At 40.5% G+C, this 21,135-nt stretch overlaps 3 protein-coding genes across 3 annotated transcripts; 1 reads left to right on the plus strand and 2 right to left on the minus strand.

Moving 5' to 3' along the window:
* On the minus strand, positions 1–6,406 carry LOC141819620 (chlorophyll(ide) b reductase NOL, chloroplastic). Its single transcript, XM_074706866.1, has 14 exons — positions 6,100–6,406; positions 5,328–5,396; positions 5,084–5,142; positions 4,927–5,013; positions 3,608–3,675; positions 3,462–3,510; positions 3,294–3,379; positions 3,025–3,082; positions 2,112–2,162; positions 1,879–1,929; positions 1,760–1,801; positions 443–553; positions 229–296; positions 1–146 (listed from the first exon to the last, which is right to left on the minus strand). The coding sequence occupies exons 1-13, from the start codon at positions 6,341–6,343 to the stop codon at positions 249–251; spliced, it is 1,023 nt and encodes a 340-aa protein (XP_074562967.1). The 5' UTR covers positions 6,344–6,406; the 3' UTR covers positions 1–146; positions 229–248.
* Positions 6,407–9,467: 3,061 nt separating this feature from the next.
* Positions 9,468–10,497, plus strand: LOC141819630 (CASP-like protein 2D1). Its single transcript, XM_074706876.1, has 3 exons — positions 9,468–9,725; positions 9,800–9,908; positions 9,998–10,497. The coding sequence occupies exons 1-3, from the start codon at positions 9,556–9,558 to the stop codon at positions 10,280–10,282; spliced, it is 564 nt and encodes a 187-aa protein (XP_074562977.1). The 5' UTR covers positions 9,468–9,555; the 3' UTR covers positions 10,283–10,497.
* A 9,791-nt stretch (positions 10,498–20,288) lies between these two features.
* LOC141819609 (uncharacterized) lies at positions 20,289–20,735 on the minus strand. The gene has a single exon (XM_074706854.1). It carries the CDS (start codon positions 20,733–20,735, stop codon positions 20,289–20,291), a length of 447 nt encoding a protein of 148 aa, XP_074562955.1.
* Positions 20,736–21,135: the final 400 nt, after the last annotated feature.

Raw genomic sequence — 21,135 nt, forward strand, 5'->3', positions numbered from 1 at the left:
GAATTCCTGAAGTATGAAGGTAGATATTTAGCTAAGAAGAGAGTTTTTTAACAACATATTTACAATGTTTCTGCACAGGGAACTAACATATAGCAGAAGCCTGTATTTTTCTTTCATAACTGACACGGGTGGATCAGCAAGAGCACCTTCAAGTAGCACGAGTTTTGGCTCATTTAAATCAAATGGTTAAAAAAGCAAATTATGATTGTTTATAACAAGGCTGCTGACCTGCAAAATGGCCAAACAAATCAATCTTCAATAAGGTATCTGTTTCGCCGAGCACCGAAAGCAAGTCTCTGGGTATCAGAAGCAAGAAGGGAAGAGTAATCAGTGAGCCTAGTGTTTTCTCTTAGCGAATCAAAAGGCGAAACATATATGAAATATTTGAAAGGGAATGGAAGAACTAGCACCAAACAAACTCCATAATAACACCCTTCTTAACTGAAAAAATCTGGGAGTAAGCTTTGAAGCCAGTGAGAAATCGAATGTATGTGGGCTTCATGGATTGACTGCTAGGGATAGATCTGATGGATGAAACAAGGTATTCAGCAACCTACAATGAATAGTTTTAGTTGTGAGCAAAAAATTAGAAACCACAACTATTACAAAAAATGAATTAAACAGGAAGATGAAAACTAGGATTTTTTTCAGTGTTGGATCACTCGATAACTAGTGACAGAATGCCATCAGCAGTGTTGACACCAAAGGAAGCCACAGACTGAACTTTTTACTAAAGCACATTTGTTATAGAATTATTGAATTTTCGATGCCTACTTGTAATCTTTGGTTGTTCAATTTGTGCAGAGAAAGAAGACACTTTTGAAATGCGCTGTCAGGTTTTAGTTTCTAGGAAGTAAGACCTACTTTCTCAGGATCAATGCTAGTCATCAACACAAGGATCCAACATTTTAATCTTGTAGGAAGTACAACTGGACCCTAAAAATATAACGGAATATAATTAAAACCTTCACACTAACTTATAGATCCTGAGCCACTAGGTGATGCATGGTTTTACAGTTCTTGAATTAGTTCGTCAAGTTAGATAGTGGGGAAAAGGGATTGAAAAGCTATGGCACATGATATAAAAACAATCCACATAGCTGATATTTGAAAGTCATCAGCAAACACAGTTTGATGCTGATCATTACTAATTACATCAGAGAAGGGAATCTAATTCCACATAAAGGAAGGAGACTGTATGCTCCCTTATGTCAATTACTACAATAAATTGTGGGTGGAAGTGAGTTATAGATGATTTCACTGAAAGGATTTGGGTCATTTTTGCTTCTGCCCCATATGTTCTGCACACATAGGAACTCACATTAATCTCTTTTCCCCGTTCTTTGATTTTTCCTAAGCCCTTATGGTTTTGATTTTGGACTCTTCCCAAAAGACCTCATACAAATGGAGATATCTTCCATCTTATAAACTCATGATCTTCTCCATGTATTTCCAATATGGGACTTTGATTGTAATCCCAACGATGTCTTCCTCTTCTTGTTCCTTTCCATTCCTACCTCCACCTTCCCCTTCTCACACTAATCACAACCTTATGAAGATGAAAAATTGACTCACTAAACGATTAATTCTTTTGTTCAACCTTAGCTGTGGCCAACAACAGCTATTTGTATAACACCAATTTCAACAATGGAGACCAATGTTTGACACATGCACGATCTACAGATTAAGAGGATCGAACAATATAAGTTTAAGTCCAGATATGTACCCTAAACAAACTATCACACAAATTAGTAATTACCACTTCCGGAGGCTCGGCTAGTATATTGATAAAAAATTTGGCCTGCAATTTGTGTTTGTGTTAGATGAGAACAAACATCTAGATGTCATGGAAAACCAAATTGCAAATTGGTGCAGTACTTGTTTAGTAGTGGCTCCCGACATAAGAAGATCCGTAGTGACCATACCAGGCTGCAAAATAGGCTCCATATCAAACAAATGAAGAACACTTATATCAACCATTTCTGAAACAACCATTCAAATTAAATCTTCAAAGGACAATAGAAAAGAGTAACTAACATAATATAGTTTTACATAATGGAGAAACTTAGATGAGTTAACAGTAGAATTAATAGCACATGGTAGTAAATTACCGATAGGTTGTGCACCATAACGTTTTTCATTTCATGCATCTGCAACTCTGCCTGGATACAAACAGAATTAGCTGCTTATTTCAGGGATGAAGATACAGGGAGACTTTGAGTTACTAGAAATAACAAATTCTAACTGATGGTACAATGGGAAAAAACGACTTTGAAGTATATATAATATTCTTTACAGTCCTTGCGAGTCATGGTTGCGTATATGAGGGTGTAGATATTGTATTGACCAATATTTACAATTAAAGAAAAAGGGGCCTACAGTAGAAATGGTTCGTGATGGTGTCAATTACAATATACAGATAGTTCTTGCATTGTGGTATTGCTTGATTGCTGCACAGTAGCCTAATCTATTATACTACTGTGTAGGGCTAAGGATGATTACAGGGAACCTCTCCCAAACTCTAAATTGGGAGGAGCTTTGTGTGCTGGAACCACCTTTTTTGCTGATGTCAACCTGCCTACCATCTCTATAATGGTCCCATACGAGCTGCTAAGAGTGATACAGACCTAGATACAAAAATCATGATTTTGTCATTTTTTTTAAAACCCACCGTATGTTTGTAAGATCAATCATCATGAGTTGTGGGAAGTGAACGGTATAAGTATAAGAAACATCAATCATGATGAGAACTAATTTTTTCTTCTTCATATTTTCAACACCTAATACACATCAGCTTTATTCCCCAACATCCTAAACAATGCCAATTGCATGACAGTTTGTATTCTTTTTATTGATTGAGAAGCCAATATTAGATATTTAGATGATCCTCGAACACAGCAAAATTGAGAACATAGCCAAATCAAAAGGTCAACAAATTATGAACTTCAGACAATTTTTTCATATAAAGGGATTTGTTTATTAGCAAAATTATCCAAATGATTCATTTATATTAATAACAGCTACCTGCAAGGACTTGGTGAGATGCACAACACTTCGTTTGGTTGCCCCGTAGGCAGCAAATCTGACAAGCGGACACAAGTAATTCCAAATAACATATAAGATGAACAGTAAAGGGTGACCAGATATGTGTCATTCAATAACATAGGATGACTAAGGAGAAGAAAGAGAGTTGTATTAGCATAACTTATTCTATTATTTATATTTTCATATAATTCTCTGGAAAATCAATAATTGTTTCCACCATTAATAATAGGAACTTAAGGAAAGTTAACCTTGGTGTTGGTCTTCCATCTGAACCCGCTCCATCAATGTTAAATATATGACCACCTCGAGGCTGTTCAAACATCATATTTATTGCCTATAATATACACAAAGGCATAAATACTACAGAGAAACCATAATAAGATCGTGCGAAACAAAACCAATTACAATAACAGTACCTCACGACAACAAATCATCAAACCCAGTGTATTTGTGGTTACAACTTCCCTTAACATAAAGTTAAACTATCAGAATTATGTGTCTGTAAGAGATCATATCCAACAGAAGGACATCAAAGGAGCTTTATTATTAAGAAGCCACTTACATAAGATTCTCGTCAGATGTTTCAGCCAATGGTTTGTAACTGTATGCATTTGATCCAGCATTATTAATCTGTAGTTTTTCTCAGGTTTAGAAGGATATTTGGAACAATTAAGAATCAATAATAAGCATAAGAATAACTCTTTTCAGTCTCAATGAATCTCAACATTCTACAGCTCATAAAATTCCAAGATAATGCATAAAAGTACATCACCAGTAGCATACTTTCAGATATGTAGTAGTATTTATCTGCTGTTGATAGCAAAACATACTGAAAGTTGTATATCCTATTAGTCTATGCATGCCCACCAGAATACACTAGCAGGGATCCACTCGAATGGAACAACTAAATAAGCTATGATAATGAGCTACGATAATTAATGGCCAGTATTATGTGGAAATATCAACTGTATGTGCATTGAACTATTACCTTGATGATCAATGTTGTGATGTGTTTTTTCATTTCAAATTGGCATTTCTCGCTGTTATAAAAGATGGTATCCACTATTTGAGTCTTTCGAGAGGAGGCCTCTATGAAAGGCAAAAGCTCCATGTAAACATAAGATCCAGGGTTATACTGAAGAGCCATATTAGGAACTTCTGTGCAAAAAGAAAATCATTGATAACTTGGCACATTCTGTTTGAACACTGTTTCAACAATAATCTGATTTAATCTCTTTCTTGATATTAACTTATCCTTTCAAGAGTAGATATTGTCATCATATCTTTCATCCTCGCACACTTCAGAATCCTATAATATCTTTAATCTAGGGTGAATTAAGAAAAGATTTAGTATATCTAGTCTTCTTTTGAAGATCAGATAAAGTCAGTCAAAGTCTTAGTTAACAAACAAGATTGTATTGTGTCCTTTTGAAGATCATCACCAAGTTTTTTAAAGATATTTCACTTGAAGATTGTTATCAACTTTAGTCCTGCGGTGGACTATTTTAAAAATTGTGTTGTCAAACTTCAAACATTGCCCCAATATGATCTTGGTTGAGTGTCTTTTCATTTTTTATTGTTCTATTATGGAACTTTTCCAAATTTATATACACCAGCTGGATATAAATGGCATCACATCTATGCTCCACTGTAAGGAGGGCTTTTTTTAGAAACAACTATATGTTTGAATATTTAGTTAGGCATAGAAATCATACATTCATGGATTATAATCTCCTCCAGTGTTATTTAAACAATTTAATTTTTTTCCTCTCAACTAAGATTAAATGCCAAACATTTTTTTTCATCCTATAAAGCTGCAAGGGCACGATAAATGTCAACAGACAAGTAAATTAGAATGACCTTTTAAGCCAGATTGTATACCCATATATCAATATATCCTAGAGTTTCACGTGCAAAAGAAACCAGCGCTTTGATATCCTTTCCTTCTCTAACATCACATACAGTTCCCTGGAATGACATATAACACTCTAATTAGCAAGAAAAAAGTTTCAACATTTAATTAAAGGTGATGCATTACCCACACTCGCTCTCCGAATTCCTTTCTCAACTCCTGGAGCACTGATTCCACACGTTCAGCTGCAGAGTACCAGCATATCACCAGCATAATAACTTCAATATCGTTACTTAGGTCCAAAAGGACATACAAGATACAAGACATGCAGAATGACTAAAATAAGCATATGTGGGAAATTGACTTAATCAATTACAAATTAACTATAAAAGAAGCCCTAATTAAGGTTAAAAGAACTGCAATTCTATACCTGATCTTGAGCATATTAAAACATTATCACCTGCCTTTAAAAATTCCCTCGCAAGTGCATATCCAATTCCTGGCAAAATAGAGAACAATGTCACTTAAGAAGGGCAACAACCTGAATAGCCCACTTAGAAAAGAAATTCCAGTTCCTACAAAAGTATGACCAAATAGAAGCAAGCATGCATATTGAATTTGGATACTTGTCAGTAATCTCTATGTATCCTGCGCAATAAGTCAAGTCGTAAATCTCAAACTAATCACATTGATGAGTATAATCGTTCATGTGATTAGTTTAGTTATATATAGAAGGGTTTGTGTTGGTTTCAGATGCATGCTAGCCTAAGAAGACAAAACAGATCAATGCACCATCCATCCAAATATGTAAATTTACAGTAGTGATCAATTGTAGTATCCTGCGGTTATTCTTTTTGAGGCTTGACAGTATCAGAAAAACGAGAAAGAACACCCAAAAGTAACCCAAGCTAAAACCATAACTCTTACGGATGTAAAGAGATTGATGGAACAACACACAGTAGCAATAGCGCAAGCAAATAAATGTGTCTATTTGCAGGAAACGGAAATGCAGTTCTTTCTCTGATAAATTAGGTCTGCAATTTTCCAAAATTTTCACTATAAAAAGATTGAAAAATGATTAGAAAAAAGAACATCACAAAAAAGACAAACCCTGAAACACCAAAGCGCTAGCTATTAATAACTCTTTCATTTTCCACATAAAATAGTCTCCCACAAAGATGCATAAAGCTAAAAGGCAAAACCTTTAGTGGAACCGGTGATGAGCACATTATAAGGAGGCAACATTGGTTCTCGTTCCTTTTTCTTGACATCAGGGGATTCCGCCCGGAATGCGCTGAGCTTCCTGGCACTGCAGCGGCAAGGGAGGGAGCGCCGGACGAGGCTTCCTCCACCCACCGGTCCGGAGGTCGAACTGAACCTACCTCCGACGAGGATGCGAGGGAGTGCGCTGTAGCTGGAGATGGCAGGTAAAGCGACGGAAGCCATCGAAGAAGAAGAGGTTTGTGGATTAGAGTAGGTTGCTTCTCAATATGGTTAGGCAAATTTGCACGGAAGCCATCGAAGAAGAAGAGATTTGTGGATTAGAGCAGGTTGCTTCTCAATATGGTCAGGCAAATTTGCACGGATATCCCTTCCAAAATAAAGTTTGTTATATCTATCCTCACAAAGATATAAAATTTGCAATTGTGTCCTAAGCTTAAATTAGCCAGGACCGGAGTTAGCCATGTGTTTTTGGCTGGACTCTCTTCGCTTATCTTCATTCTTTGCAATCATTTTCATCTCTTCTTATATGCCTTGTCATTTTACCCCAACTAAGAAGACAGAGATGATCCATAAACAATTTTATGTTAAATATGAAACTATAAAAGATTGATTTGCGAACAGTTCTAACTTCATCAGCTCAGAGCCTGTTTTTATCAATTACAGACATAAAAGATTTTTTTTTTTTGGTTGTGAAGACATAAAAGAATTTGCTAAGCTGGTGAATGATTTCCTAAACTTCTTTGTTGTGTGCAATGTTTAGAATCAGTGGGAAATTTATGAAAGCAAGTTCCAGCTTCGACTCGATGTGAAAGGTTCATTCTCGGGCAAAGCTTGTGTTTATGTGAAAGGTTTTGATGATTCACAGTCTTCGAGTCGACGCTAGATACCCCGTTAGCCTGCTACGGTAAGGGTTTTGGTGGGAAAAGCTAGATATTGCACAGGGAATTGAAGTCAAAATGAAGCTATCGCAAGTGTTGAATTCTGCACGTCAAAAATAGATATTAAGCGCCATTCCTGCAAGGAGGAAAGCTTACGCTGAACACACAAGCAGTGGCAAGTTACTTGCTTGCCGACCTCAAAGGATATAGTGAGGGAAGAAGAGACATTGATTCCCATCATTCTTGACAACGCAACCGAAGAAAAAGACAGAGCCATGAAGAGAACAGTACAGCGAACAGCACTTGAAACCCAGATGAGCGAATAGCAGAGGCATTTGGAGCTATTAGTGGCATGAAAGGCGAAACAAACCCAACCAGACGCTTGCGACACTGATTTAAGAGAGCGCCAAGTGGTACGAGTGCCCTAAGCGCAACCTGTAACAGTATAGAACTCATCAGAACTGCTGAAACATACTGAATGATTAAGACAAACTATAGCAGCCGTACCTGAACAGTCGACAGCAAGAGCCCAATTGGATCGCCGGCAACAAATTGCCAGACAAGTTTGATTGTAAGATAAGGCGTCATTATCTGCAATCAACAAACTTAGGAAGCTAACTGTTGGATATGTAGGTGAAGCAGTAAGGTTTCATTAGAGGTTCTTGCAGCAGTCATTAGAGGTTCTTGCTGCAGTCATTAACACTGATAGGGCAACATTTCCCCTGGAGTTACAACAGTATAATTTCAGCAACTTTCTTTGAAACATGTACAATACTTTACTTTCCGTACTTGCAAACCAACACAACACAAGGGGAGCAATTCCAGGACAGCATCCGACAATACTTTATATTGCAAACCAACACAACACAAGGGGAGCAATTCCAGGACAGCATCCGCAAATATTAAGCCAGCAGCACGGTGAGGAGTAAACTTTAACAGCTTGCTAATAAAGAATCCTGATAAAAGCATCACCTAGAACTAACCACAAAGTGGAAGTTAGCTTTGATTCATGATCGTCCATGGTTTAAATATGAGAACAAATATCACATTACAACTTGGCATATAAAGCATTTCCAACTCAAACTAGACACCAGCAACATCAACAAGCTACTCGAGGGCGGCTACACGAACCTATAAAAACGAATAATTAGGAGCATAGTTCTGCAAAGTGAGCGATCGTTCCCATGAGTCTGAAGATCCGCCGCCATCAGCGATGAAGGAACGAGTTGGTGATGGAATTCTAATGTAGCGGCGGAAGCATATAGCAACAAAAGATTAATTTGTTAATTCATATAAAATAGACAAGAAAATCTAACATACCAAGCATACTATAACAAAGATTAATAAAATAATTTAGAAAATTTTAATTTATATATATATATTTTAAATAAAAAATATAAGGATTATAACTATTCTTGATTTATTATTAAAATAAGAAATATTAATTATTATATAATAAAAATTAAATTTAATTATTGCAGGTGCATTAATTGAGAAGATTGAAATTGAGACGTCGATGATGAGGGGCGGAAGGGTTGGATCGATCGGCATCCAGGAGGGAGGGAGGACAGCGGAGAGAGACTGTCCGAGGGTTGTCATGCAGTCCACGTCGACTTCCGCCGCCGATCGCAGTGGCTTGAGAGCGTTGAGTTTTTGGCGTGGGTTAGTGTGCAGGTTTACTCCAGTCCGAACGTCAGATCGTAAGTTGATTCGTCTTTGGAAATTTATCGACTAGCCATTAGTCGTTTCTAAAAAAGATCCGACTAAATCTATGGTTTCTCAAAACTACCGGCCGGCCATTGTATTGGATTTTGTCAGTTAACCGGTCTAATGGGCCAGCATCATTATATTCTTGGACGTTTTGGAATCCGAATAGATTGGATCTGTGTTGATATTTTAAAAAAAAAAATCTTGCCATTAAATTGGATCTTGCCAGAGTTAACCAAGTTAGCTGTACATGGTACGATACGTTAATTACATTGAAGTACAATTATTTGTATTAAACTGACAAATTGATATTAATAATTTTTGTTTAAAAAAAAACGCCCATGAGCTAAAACTGGAAGGTGCAGTAAGTTCCCAATGTCTATGTAAGAAAGTCTATAGGACCGACAGGCGGGCGACGGTGAACTCCGGTGAAATTGGACCAGCTTCATCGATGAGGTGGTTGGCAGTTGAAGTTGAATGCGCAGCAGCGGCTTAGTAACTTTGAAAGCGATGAAATCCAAATTATTCCAGTGTTTAGTGTTCGTAGTCTCATCCCACTTCCAAGTTCCAATTCCATTAGACCGGGTAATCATTGATCCCACTTCCAAGTTCCAAATCAAAAAGCTGGGTTAAGATGTTGCCAAATCAAAAAGCTGTCACTGCTAACGCCACCCGCCACCATGATTGCTGCACCACTCGAAGACACACTGCCTTCAAGGCTCACCAACCCCACTGTGCCTCGCTCGACTTGGCAGCACTAACCCGTTGTTCAAAAGCAGGTAGCTTCATTTATGAATATCTGTCCCCTCTTCTTTTCATCGTTCCACAAAGCGAGGATCTTTCTTCAGCATGCCGATGAGCATGAGCTTTTGGAACATGAGAAGCTTCAGGTCTCTGGATCTCTCCCTCAGGCTCACTGTTCTCCCCCTCACCGTCGCCTCCCTGTGGCTCATGGCCACCGACAACCAAGCCAGCGATGCCTACGGCAAGGTGGAGTTCAGCGACATCTCCGGGTTCAAGTCAGTATCAAATCGATCTACCTTCCTTGCTTCTGCTTCCTTTTCCTTGATGCTTTGTGAACGACGTCGCGCAGGTATTTGGTTTCCATGAACGCCATGGCCTTTATCTACGCCGCCGCCTCTGTCCTCGTCTCCTGCCTTGGCCGCTTCGACGCTCACTGGCTCTTCTTCGTGCTGGACCAGGTCATGCTCAGAAACTAAACCAAGTGATGCATTCTTTTGCAGTCCTCTCGTGATGACTGCTATGATCTAAGTTGACGGATTTGCTGCAGGCTTTGGCTTATCTGATGGTGACGTCAGGAGCAGCGGCGACAGAGGTGGTGTACTTGGCGTACGAGGGGGACGAGAGGGCCTCATGGAGCGAAGCCTGTAGTTACTACGGTGAGTTCTGCAACAAGGCCAAGGTGTCACTGAGCTTGCACATGGTGGCCTTTGCCTGCTTCATGGCTCTGTCTCTGGTTTCAGCTTATAGAGTGTTCTGCAAGTTTGAGGCTCCTCGTCCTCCTCCTTCTGCTTCTTCTTCCAACTCCAAAGCTGGAGAGGAACAGGTGGAATAGGCTCAGCATGCATCTGCTTTAGACTTGGAGTGTGCAAATTAAATATTACAAGATCCTGTGTTTCAGTTCGTGAAGAGATTAGGATCATAGTTACTCATGCAAATTAACTTTAGTTATTTCCCTTCGATGGTGAGTAGTAATTGATCTGAAGATCATGAACACACTGTATATACTCTTGAAGAAGATCGATCCCTTAGTATTCCAAGATAATATAAATTATGGTTTAATCATCAGTTGTTCTTTTTTTGGCTTGTTTTTTTCAGATGAAAGGAGCTAAGTGTTGGTGGGTGTCGATTTGTTTGGGACCCTTGAGTTTGAGAAGTGTAGGAAATAACTTTCTATTAACTGAATTGATTGTAATAATACACAGGTTATAGCCATATATATAGGCAATATTTCTTAAACCGGGTCACATAGACCGGGTAATATAATACTGGGTCACATAGACCGGGTAATATATATATTAATAATATATATTAATATTCTAACACCCCCCTCAAACTCAAGGTGGTAAAGTAGAGATCAACTTGAGTTTGCTCAATAACACATAGAAGCGACTCGGTAAGAGAGACTTGGTGAAGATATCCGCAATCTGATGTTCGGTAGACACGGACTGCAATTGCACAGTGCCAGCACTAACATGCTGCCGTACAAAATGACAATCGATCTCGATGTGCTTAGTGCGCTCATGAAATACATCATTTCGAGAAATTTGAATGGCACTCTGACTATCACAATGAAGATCGGTGGCTAGCGGTTGAGGAATGTCAAGATCAGAGAGAAGTCGTCGAATCCAAAGAAGCTCGGAAGTAGAATCAGCAAGTGCACGATACTCTGACTCAGCGCTGGAACGAGAAACGACAGTCTGTTTCTTGCTTCGCCAGGAAACAAGAGAATCACCCAAGAAGAAACAATAACCAGTGATGGAGCGTCGGTCAGTGGGATTGCCTGCCCAATCAGCATCAGAGTAACCAGTGAGCACCAATGATGAATCAGCAGAGAAGTGAAGATCATGTAGAAGAGTGCCCTTAACATAGCGAAGAATACGTAATACAGCAGAATGATGAGCTGTACAGGGACTAGTCATGAACTGACTAACGATGTGAACTGCATGAGCTATGTCAGGACGAGTGACTGTCAGATATATCAGGGAGCCCACTAACTGGCGATAGAGTGTGGGGTCCTCAAGAGGGGCGCCATCGAGAGGAGTGAGACGACAGTTTGCCTCAAGTGGAGTTGATGCAGTCTTGCTGTCAGTCAGGCCAGCACGGGAGATGAGGTCAGAAGCATATTTTGCCTGGGATAAATAGATACCATCTGCCGTGTCGGAAATCTCAAGACCTAGAAAGTAACGCAGCTTACCAAGACTCTTCATATCAAAATGCTGATGAAGATAGGTCTGCAAATCAGATATTCCAGAGGCATCGTCTCCAGTGATCACCATATCATCAACATATAGCAATAGAATAATAATCCTGGATGAGGAGCGACGAATGAATAAAGCAGAGTCATAGGGAGAGGCGGTAAACTCATACTGAATAAGTGCTGAGCTGAACTTGGCGAACCAAGCTCATGGTGCCTGCTTCAGATCATAAAGAGCACGACGTAACTTACATACCTTCCCCGAAATGTCTGAACCTGGCGGCGGACTCATATAAACCTCCTCAGAAAGATCTCCATGAAGAAAGGCATTCTTCACATCCAACTGGTGAAGAGACCATCGACGAGCAGCAGCAATAGCCAAAAGACAACGTAGAGAAGTCAAACGGGCAACAGGAGCAAATGTCTCTTCATAGTCAATGTCGTACTCCTGTAAGAAACCTCTGGCCACAAGACGAGCTTTGTAGCGCTCAACAGATCCATCAGAATTTGTTTTGATCTTGTACACCCATTTGCAGTTAATAGGTTTCTTGCCAGGTGGTAGATCAACGATATCCCAAGTCCCAGTCTTCTCAAGAGCCTGCAGTTCCTCAGACATAGCCTCACGCCACATTGGATCACAGTTTGCCTCACGAAAAGTCCTAGGCTCATGGTTAGATAGAATGGCAGAGAAACAATGGTAATCAAGGAGATGAGAAGGAGGACGACTTACACGGGTTGAACGTCGACCAGTGGCAGCAGGGACTTGAGATGCTTGTTCAGGAGACGCAGATGAGTCAGCTTGAGGTGACGGGGAAGCATCGACAGTGTCAACAGGAACCTGTGTGAGCTCGGGACCTGCAGAAGAAGGAGATGGATCCAAAACAAAGAAAGGGGAATCAGTTGTTGACGGGGAAGCATCGGCAGTGTCAACATGAATCTGTGTGAGCTCGGGATCTGCAAAAGAAGGAGATGGATCCAAAACAAAGAAGGGAGAATCAGTATGAAAAGGAATGCTAAACTTGGACTCAGAAGAGAACATCTTATGTTCCCAAAAGGTGACATGACGAGAAATACGAACTCGATTTGACACAGGATCCCAACAACGATAGCCTTTATGTTCTACCCCATATCCCAACAAACAACACAGACGATTCTGAGGCTCCAATTTGTTTCGTTCATGTGGGGGAAGGTGGACGAAACTGACACAGCCAAATGGACGAAGAATGGAGTAATCTGGTGGCTGACCAAAGAGTTTCTCGTAAGGAATGGCATCCTGAAGTACAAAAGAAGGCATCCGGTTGATTGTATAGACAGCAGTAAGGGCAGCTTCTCCCCAAAACCGATCAGGACACGAAGCAGAAAGGAGCATGGCACGAACAATATCTAGAATGTGCCTATGTTTACGTTCAGCCCTACCATTTTGTTGTGAAGTGTAAGGACATGAACGTTGAACAACAGTGCCCTGGGCAGAAAGAAAATTGAGAAAGGTAGAATCATTATATTCCAAAGCATTGTCAGTGCGGAGTGTTTTAATAGGACATGAGAATTGTGTTTGAATCATTTTTGCAAAAGTGGAGTAAGTTGAGGTAAGTTCAGAACGATTTTTCAAGAAATAAATCCAAGTGAATCGAGAATAATCATCAACAAAGATTACAAAATATCGATAACCTTTGAACGTTCCAATGGGAGAGGGCCCCCAAATATCTGAGTGAACTAGGGAAAAAGGTTTATCAGCAATAGAATGATTATTTGAGAAAGAGAGTGTTGGTTGTTTGCCAAGCTTGCAATGCACACAATCAAAAGATTCAAATTTAATAGAACCAAAAAAACCTTTAGCAGCAAGAGATCGGAGGTTATGTGATGAAGCATGTCCAAGTCTGAGATGCCACTGATAGATGGAAGAAGGAGAAACGACAGCAGAGATAGAAGGAAAGGGTTGAAGGGAACAAAGCTCAAACAGGCGACCCTTCTTGCGCCCCGTCCCAAGAATCTGGCCCGTCTGTGAATCCTGAACCTGTACACCAGAAGACGTGAAAATAACAGTAAGTCCCTGCTCTACCAACTGACCAATAGAAACAAGGTTTAATGTTAAATGGGGAATGTAGTAGACATCTTGGAGAGATGGTGAAGTGACATGACCAGTATGTGTGATTTGCATGGGGGCACCATTTGCAGTGTGAATGGGAGGCGAGGTGGCAAGAGGTTTTATAGAATGTAGCAGATTAATGTTAGAGGTCATATGGTTGCAACAAGCAGAATCTAAGAACCATTGTTGGTTACCTGATATGGTGGCTAATGAAGAATTGGTAGATAAAACCTGAGTGAGCAGTTTATGGATATCCATAAGGGTAGGAGTAGTGGGCTGAGGCGGCTGCAAAACCTTTGTGACGGTGGCTATGGAGGAGGAAGAGCCAGCTGTAGAAGATCTGCGACTCAGTTTTGGCCAGTTCTGACGGACATGACCCTTTTGTGGCAATAATGACACTCAATGTTGGGGCAATGAGTGTAAGCATGATTGGCATTCGGACAACGACGACATCTAGCAGACTTGTCCGATCGAGCATCCTTGCAAGCATTAACACGATCCATATTGAGAGACCTTCGTCCTTCTTTAAGCCTCCGCCAAAATTGCCAAAGCCGCTAGAACGAGCAGATCCAGAACTGTCAAAGCGCTGCTGCTTCAGAATTTCTCAGACAGGTTGTCATCAACTTCTGCTGATATACGAGGATGCGTCGACGATCGAAGCAGGAGTCGACGATCAAAATTCGACCACCGCCGCTACCTCCTGCGGATCTGGGGCTTCTTTCCACCACCGGTTGGAAGTCTTCTCGGTATCTGTTCTCCTCTACTCATTCCCTTGGAAAGAGCGGTTCTTTTGACAAGATTTGGTGGTAGTTTGATGATTTAAAGACCATGGAAAGGGAAGCAAAAAAAGGAAGCTTTCAGGAAGTATCTGGAATCAAGTGGTGTGCTTGATGCTCTCACTAAAGTTCTTGTTGCACTTTATGAAGAAAATGACAAGCCTTCTTCTGCAGAGAAACACGTAGACAGCTTGAAGAACTACAAAGCTTGAAGGTGGCAGTTTGCTTCTTGTCTCCTTGCTCGTCGATCGAGGATGATGGATCGCGAGGAGCCCGTCGGAGAAGGCAAAGAAGGCGTCGCTTGCTCGATCTGCCTTGAGGTCTGCAGACTGAAGTTGCTGTTCTACGGCGACGTGCTCTGGAAGCAGAGGCAGTCGCTGGGATCAGCCATGGATCTGTGGCAGAGGGTGAAAGTTTTCGCCGAGGATGCGGTGAGGCGATCGCAGGAGATCTCCAAGGAAGCGGCCAAGCGCTCGCAGGAGCTCACCCAGGGCGCTGCGAGGTTCTCTCAGGAGTTCGTCTCCGAGACGGCGATGAACAAAATCATGTGGCGCGAGTCGGATGGTGGCGGCGGCACAGGGAAGAGAAGGGAAGCAACGTTAGGGTTTTCCCTGCTCTGATACCATGTAGGAAATAACTTTCTATTAACTGAATTGATTGTAATAATACACAGGTTATAGCCATATATATAGGCAATATTTCTTAGATCGGGTCACATAGACCGGGTAATATAATACTGGGTCACATAGACCGAATAATATATATATTAATAATATATATTAATATTCTAACCAGAAGGATAGGACTATGTAATCACTTTCTTCTAGCCCAGTGCGAGCGATTAAATCGATCAATTCATCATAAGTGAAAAAATCAAGTCAAATTGGAGTTCTTCTATGGATTTAGTTGAACAGAATTAGTTTCTGATTTCAACTAAAAGGCCTTAACGCCGGTCTTTTCTCTGACGCCTAGCTCTGAGAATTTGAAGATGATGATAGCATTGATCTTTTGGATTAGAAGGATCGAGTTTGGGTCTAATCGATTTTTCTCATCTTTCTAATGAGTGAACATGCCAAGGAACTTTTCCATTACTCTGGTCTTGACTTTGTTGGGTGCTTAGGCTCGCTTATTCTGTAAACTTGTTTGCCAATTCTTATTTGCTCTTTCGTCACAAACATTTCATGAATACAACCGTTCACATCATCATACCATAGGTTATTGCATACAAATAAGAAGATGCTTAAATAAATAATTTAAATATATTTAAATTAGGATGAAAATATTTTTAAAATTCTAATTCGATAATAGAAATAAATTATTTCTATTATTCCAATGTAGAAGGTAAGATGGATTATGCCAAACTTGAGGCTTGAGAAAGCATGTTTATCTGTATATTATTTTTGCATATTTGATTGCGTTGGCGTATTCGAATCTTCCATACCGATTTTGACAGATGGTTGGCGGAACATTTTTCACCATCAGTTGGATGATGGAGTTCATATGTGTCTTTTTCTTATTATTTCTAGGAATCGTTATGTAAGCTAGACCATTGAAGAATTTCCCCCCAAGTTAACGAGGGAGTTCCCCGGGTTATGGTGCAATGTAGAGGAACTTTCGTAATTGATCAGATACTCATGAATCAATTTTTCTTTAATAGGAAGATAATTTTGAAACTTTGATTGTAGAGCAATGCGTCGTTTGTACCTCCTAGATTTACTTTAATGATTGATGAGAAATTTCTATGAGATTATATCAATCATCTTTAAAAATAATTGATTCGAAAAGCTGAATAATTGGATTAACAAAAAAAAAAAGAATGATTGGAGTGCCTCCCCTTCTCTTGATATGGTGCAGCGGTAAGATGTTCAACAGATTAATTAGCATCTACGATTTGAATTTCAGTTACGATGCACTGTACGATATTTTTCTAAATCTGGGATGTTGATTGTTGGGCAAGAAACCGCTTACACTTTCGGATTTTCTGATGGGACGAACAAGTGAAGGATCGTTCACCTCTAGAATTAATTAGGTCTGTAAGAATCTGGACACTTGAATTATAAAAAAAAACCTTTGGAGTGCCCTCAAGCATGGTGCAGTGGTAAAGTGCTCAGTAATGCACTGCAGAACATATTCGAGGGGAAGATTATTTGCCTTCGGAATTAATTGAGTCTAAGGTTCGGATATGAATAATAAAAAAATATCAAATTTATTAAAATCATTATTGCAATAATAATTGTTATTTTTTGTTTATTTCTAATATTTTATATAGAAGTAGATTATCTATCTTTAACGATTAATTGAGTCGGAGACTTAGATACCTAAGTAAAAAAAATTGGAGTTGCTAAAATCATTGTTGTTTTTTGTTTATTTATAAAAGGAAGCTACAAAGGGTTACTAGGGCGGATTGAAAAAGCTAAAGAAAGTTTTTCCATTGTTTATTCCGTGAGAAATGATGAATTACTCGCAGTATTTATCATCAAATAATGGACGGATGGATCCTCGAATCCATCTGCGGATCACTTTTTGAATTTTTTTTCATCCAGTCAAATCGGATGAGAAAGACTTCCTTCGCTGCATCTCCACCCTCAACTATCCCTGCACAATGGCACGCACGGTCGGCCCAGAGCGGCAGCCTCGCGAGCCACATGCGGCCGCCTCGTGAGCTGCGGGCTATCATTGTGGCTCGCGGGGAGAATCGCACGGCCGTGAGCGGCCACCATGGCTCGTGGTCGACATCGCGCGGCAATGTGCCGTGCAGAGGTCACCTTGGGCGACTTCATCATTGTTTTCTTCCTTTATCTCTTCCTCCCGCCAGCTTTCCGCGAGATTCACTTATCTCTTCTTTCTTTTCTCTTCCTTCGTTCTAAAGAAATTTTTTTTTTAACAGGGATTCCTTTCCCTCCTTATCCGCACATCGAAGGAAACAAAAGTGCCAACAAGGCAAAAGTCATCCCTACGCTTCGACCATCATAGGTGTGAATGCCAACATAGGTATCAAAAGGCGGATCCGCCACTACGCTTGAGGAGGTAAACCATCATAGGTGTGAGCATCGGTCCATCGTAACCAATTCATATCTTACTCAAACCTTGCTACACTCTATATGAGCTTTCCAATCATCTTCCATGGGCCATGCTACCCCACCAATTGCCTTTTGTGGGCCTTGCGATCCCACCGTCATGGCGAGCCCATCTACCACTCATGCTCCTTGAAGATCATTTGTCTCAATAGAGTCAATTGGATTCCCTCGTCTCTTGTAAATGATATTCAGGAGCATTGTGGCTCTCGAGACATGATTAAATTGATTACTATGGGATAAATCTACTGCAGTAGACAAGGATCGAATTTCAATGAAGTCGAGACAATACCATCCCCCATAGTGACCAATTGTAGCTTTCCTGATTTACCTTCTCACAGATAATCGTAAAATCGATCGTGTGAAATCGTTGGATGGAATTTTACCTTTTGTTGCAGAGGAGCATTGTGATATGGTCCACACTTGTTGACATTGAAAAAGGTGAGTTGATTGCTTGTAACTGCCTCTTTCAACCTCTTGGACAATTTCATATCATAATATTGGATTCGCTGAATTAGACCATTTGAGCATATCTTTTAGTTGTCTACCCTCTTGCGTTGGTTGTTTTGTTCTACTTAGGGATGATAATTTCCTCCTAATTTGATAGAGGATTCAATATTCGATCTGAATGGAGGAGAATATAGAAAGATTTTTTAGACCCGATTAAATAATTGAATAATCGAGTATGAAAATTTTTAGATACGAATATAAAGACGGATCTAATAAAATTACTCATATCTAATCCGAATATCTAATTAAATAATATATATATATAAACCTAATAATTATTTTTTCTTTTATTTCATATGTTGTCAATTTAAAAAAAAAAAAAAATAAATTTGATCTTTTTCTTCTCCCTCTCAACTTCTCCCCTTGTAACTTATAAATGTATTTATTTTATTTTCGTTGAATTATATTTTTTTATATAATGTTAATTCTAATATATTTTTATTGAATGATGACAATTGAATATAATGAAGAAAATTATTTTTATAAAGGATATTTAAATCTTTGATGGATATAGGAATGAGGATGGACATCCATGAAAGTTGAATACTATTCATTAGAAGAAGATATTTATCATTATATGTACTTGATATACTTGAGAAAACTGACATTCTAGGGATTAAACATGAAGATACTTCTATAAATCATAATGTTAAGTTAGTACCAAGCTAAGGGAGTCATTCATGGAGGGTGGGGGAAAAAAATCACAAGACTTACATTCCATTTGTTATGATTAGTCAATTTTTAGTGAATTTGTGTCATGACCACTAGATTAGAAGTCATCTTCGGATCATGAAGTATTCTTTCTAATGTAGATTAAATAATTTATCCTATAGATGATTTACATCTACCTATACTGTTCTCTGAGGCTACGTTTGGTTTACAGTAGACAAAAATACAGAGACAGAAATACAGAAATACAATAGAGACAGGGATGCATTTATAATGGTCTCTGTATCGTGTTTGGTAATACAGAGACAGGGACACTGTTGGCCGATTTCGATCGGAATTCGGTCGGATTCCGGCCGAATCGGGGTTGGAGTCCGGCCGCGGTCGACGCGCCCGGCGCGTCGACCGCGGTCGGACTCCGACCCCGATTCAGCCGAAATTCGACCGAAATCTGGCCGAATTCCGGTCAACAGTGGCTGGGGCGCGCAGGGCTCTGTTTTTGGTCGGATTCCGGCCGGATTTCCGTCACAATCCGATCGGAATCCGACGCCGGCCGGAGCGCCGGCGAGTTGCGCGTCCAACGCGCCCGGCCTGGCGGCCGGCGATGACCGGACAACGGCGCGACGGTCGTCGCGCCGGAAGCGGAGATGGGTAGTTTTTGTCTCCGTCTCCGTTTCAGTGTCTCCATTTTTACAGTGGACAGAAATGGAGACAAAGACGGAGACAGAAATCCTATTTCTGTATCTGTCTCTCAAAATCAAACGGGGACAGAGATAAAAATTTCTACTCTGTCTCTGTATTTATGTCCCTGTCTTTGAAATCAAACGCAGTCTAATAGAAAACAACTTTATTTCTTAGAAGAGAAAAAGCAAACAAAAGTGATCACAAAGTCAAGTACAAAGGGAAAAATATAAAGTTATGACTCTAACAACGTGCAAACATATTTGACTAAAATATTAATGATTAAAGTAGCATATATTTCTCTACAGCCAATTTGTAGTGACAGCCAAGGCACTGATATATAACCCCTAACGCTATATTTCACAAGGGGTCAAAATATATACAAATTAATTGTCATATCATCAAAGAGAAAATAGAATTCAAAGACATTATCTTTTAATAATTAGTTGATAAATTTACAAACTAAATCAGTAAGAGAACATATAGTTGAATATATGTTTAATAAGTTAAATTTTATATCAATTTGAGTTAATTGCAATACTTAATCTTGGCCATTGAGGAACTAAAAAAATCTAACGCTGACAAGATAATTAGTGAATATAAATTCATCTGTTTATTCATTTATTTTATCTTTACACTCATTTATTATTTCTGATTGGGATGGAAAAAATTCTCAGTTGGTGTATTATCACCTCCATTCCTCCAAAGGTTGATTATTGCATTCATCAGCAAGAACGATCTAAATTTCAGACAAATTAAAACCCAAATAATTCACTAACAAATCTTAAAACAAACAAACCGGCACCAATTACTTTAAATTGATTCCTAATGTTTCCGGCTTGGGTTGGGTTTCAACCGTCGAAGCCGGTCCGACTCCAGACCGCGTCGCGAACCCGGCTCATGTCCCTGCCCTTCAGCGTCCGCCCCGCCCCTTCCAGCACCGACCTCGTCGTCCCGCCGCTCCTCCCCTTCGCCCTCGCCAAGTACTCGTGCGGCGGCATCCACCCACCGACCTCTGCTTCCTCCTCTTCCTCCACCTGGTGGAGGCTCGGCCACACCGGCACCTCCACTGGCGCCGAAGCCGCCGCCGCCGCGGACGCCACCGGCAGGCCAAGTGATGCCCCCCTGTCCTCGCCCTCCCCTTCCCAACGACTCCGGCCGGGGTCAGTTCGGCTCCATCCGGGTTCGAAGGCCGAGAAGAAATCATCCTCGGCGAGGTCCGGGAGGTCAGAGCCGGCGGCCCGGCCGTGCGCGGTGCCGAGCAGGCGGTCTTCGGCGTGCCTCCGCGCCTTCGCCATATATTACCCTCCGCCACGGGCTCCGCGGCAGCGAACCACCGGTATTTATAGCGCAAACGAAGTCCCACGTCTCATTCGTTCACAGTGAAACCCGGGCCAGGCCCATGCGGCCGCGCTAGAAAACACCAACGACGCAGTCACATCTGTCACGCCGATCCCACACAAGATTCTGATCATGCACAGCGACGTCAGTTCTACGTAAAAACGGCGGTTGAAAAGGGTTCAGTAATTTCCAGCGACTCCACCGGCGAGCGATTGCGTTGGTAAGACCAATGCATCGATCAAAGAAGCAAACAAAATTCGGCATCAGTATTCGTGCTGCTCATCGCCAGCTGGAGCTGCCGCACTCGATGCGTCGTCGCCTACGAAGTGAACAAAACAGAAACCCCACCACCGTTCT

This window comes from Curcuma longa, unplaced genomic scaffold (assembly GCF_044706935.1).
Source record: "Curcuma longa cultivar G26 ecotype Majalengka, Jawa Barat unplaced genomic scaffold, ITB_CL_G26_1.1 contig_9927, whole genome shotgun sequence".
Lineage (NCBI taxonomy): Eukaryota > Viridiplantae > Streptophyta > Magnoliopsida > Zingiberales > Zingiberaceae > Curcuma > Curcuma longa.

Excerpts from the sequence above, each read along its gene's own strand:
- LOC141819630 (XM_074706876.1), top strand. The coding sequence starts at position 9,556 with ATGCCGATGAGCATGAGCTTTTGGAACATGAGAAGCTTCAGGTCTCTG. Across the intron at positions 9,726-9,799 it reads AGCGACATCTCCGGGTTCAA|GTATTTGGTTTCCATGAACG; the intron begins GTCAGTATCAAA and ends GACGTCGCGCAG. Across the intron at positions 9,909-9,997 it reads TCTTCTTCGTGCTGGACCAG|GCTTTGGCTTATCTGATGGT; the intron begins GTCATGCTCAGA and ends GATTTGCTGCAG.
- LOC141819620 (XM_074706866.1), bottom strand. The coding sequence starts at position 6,343 with ATGGCTTCCGTCGCTTTACCTGCCATCTCCAGCTACAGCGCACTCCCT. Across the intron at positions 2,163-3,024 it reads ATCTCACCAAGTCCTTGCAG|GCAGAGTTGCAGATGCATGA; the intron begins GTAGCTGTTATT and ends GTTTGTATCCAG. Across the intron at positions 554-1,759 it reads TAGCCGAGCCTCCGGAAGTG|GTTGCTGAATACCTTGTTTC; the intron begins GTAATTACTAAT and ends TATTCATTGTAG.
- LOC141819609 (XM_074706854.1), bottom strand. The coding sequence starts at position 20,735 with ATGGCGAAGGCGCGGAGGCACGCCGAAGACCGCCTGCTCGGCACCGCG.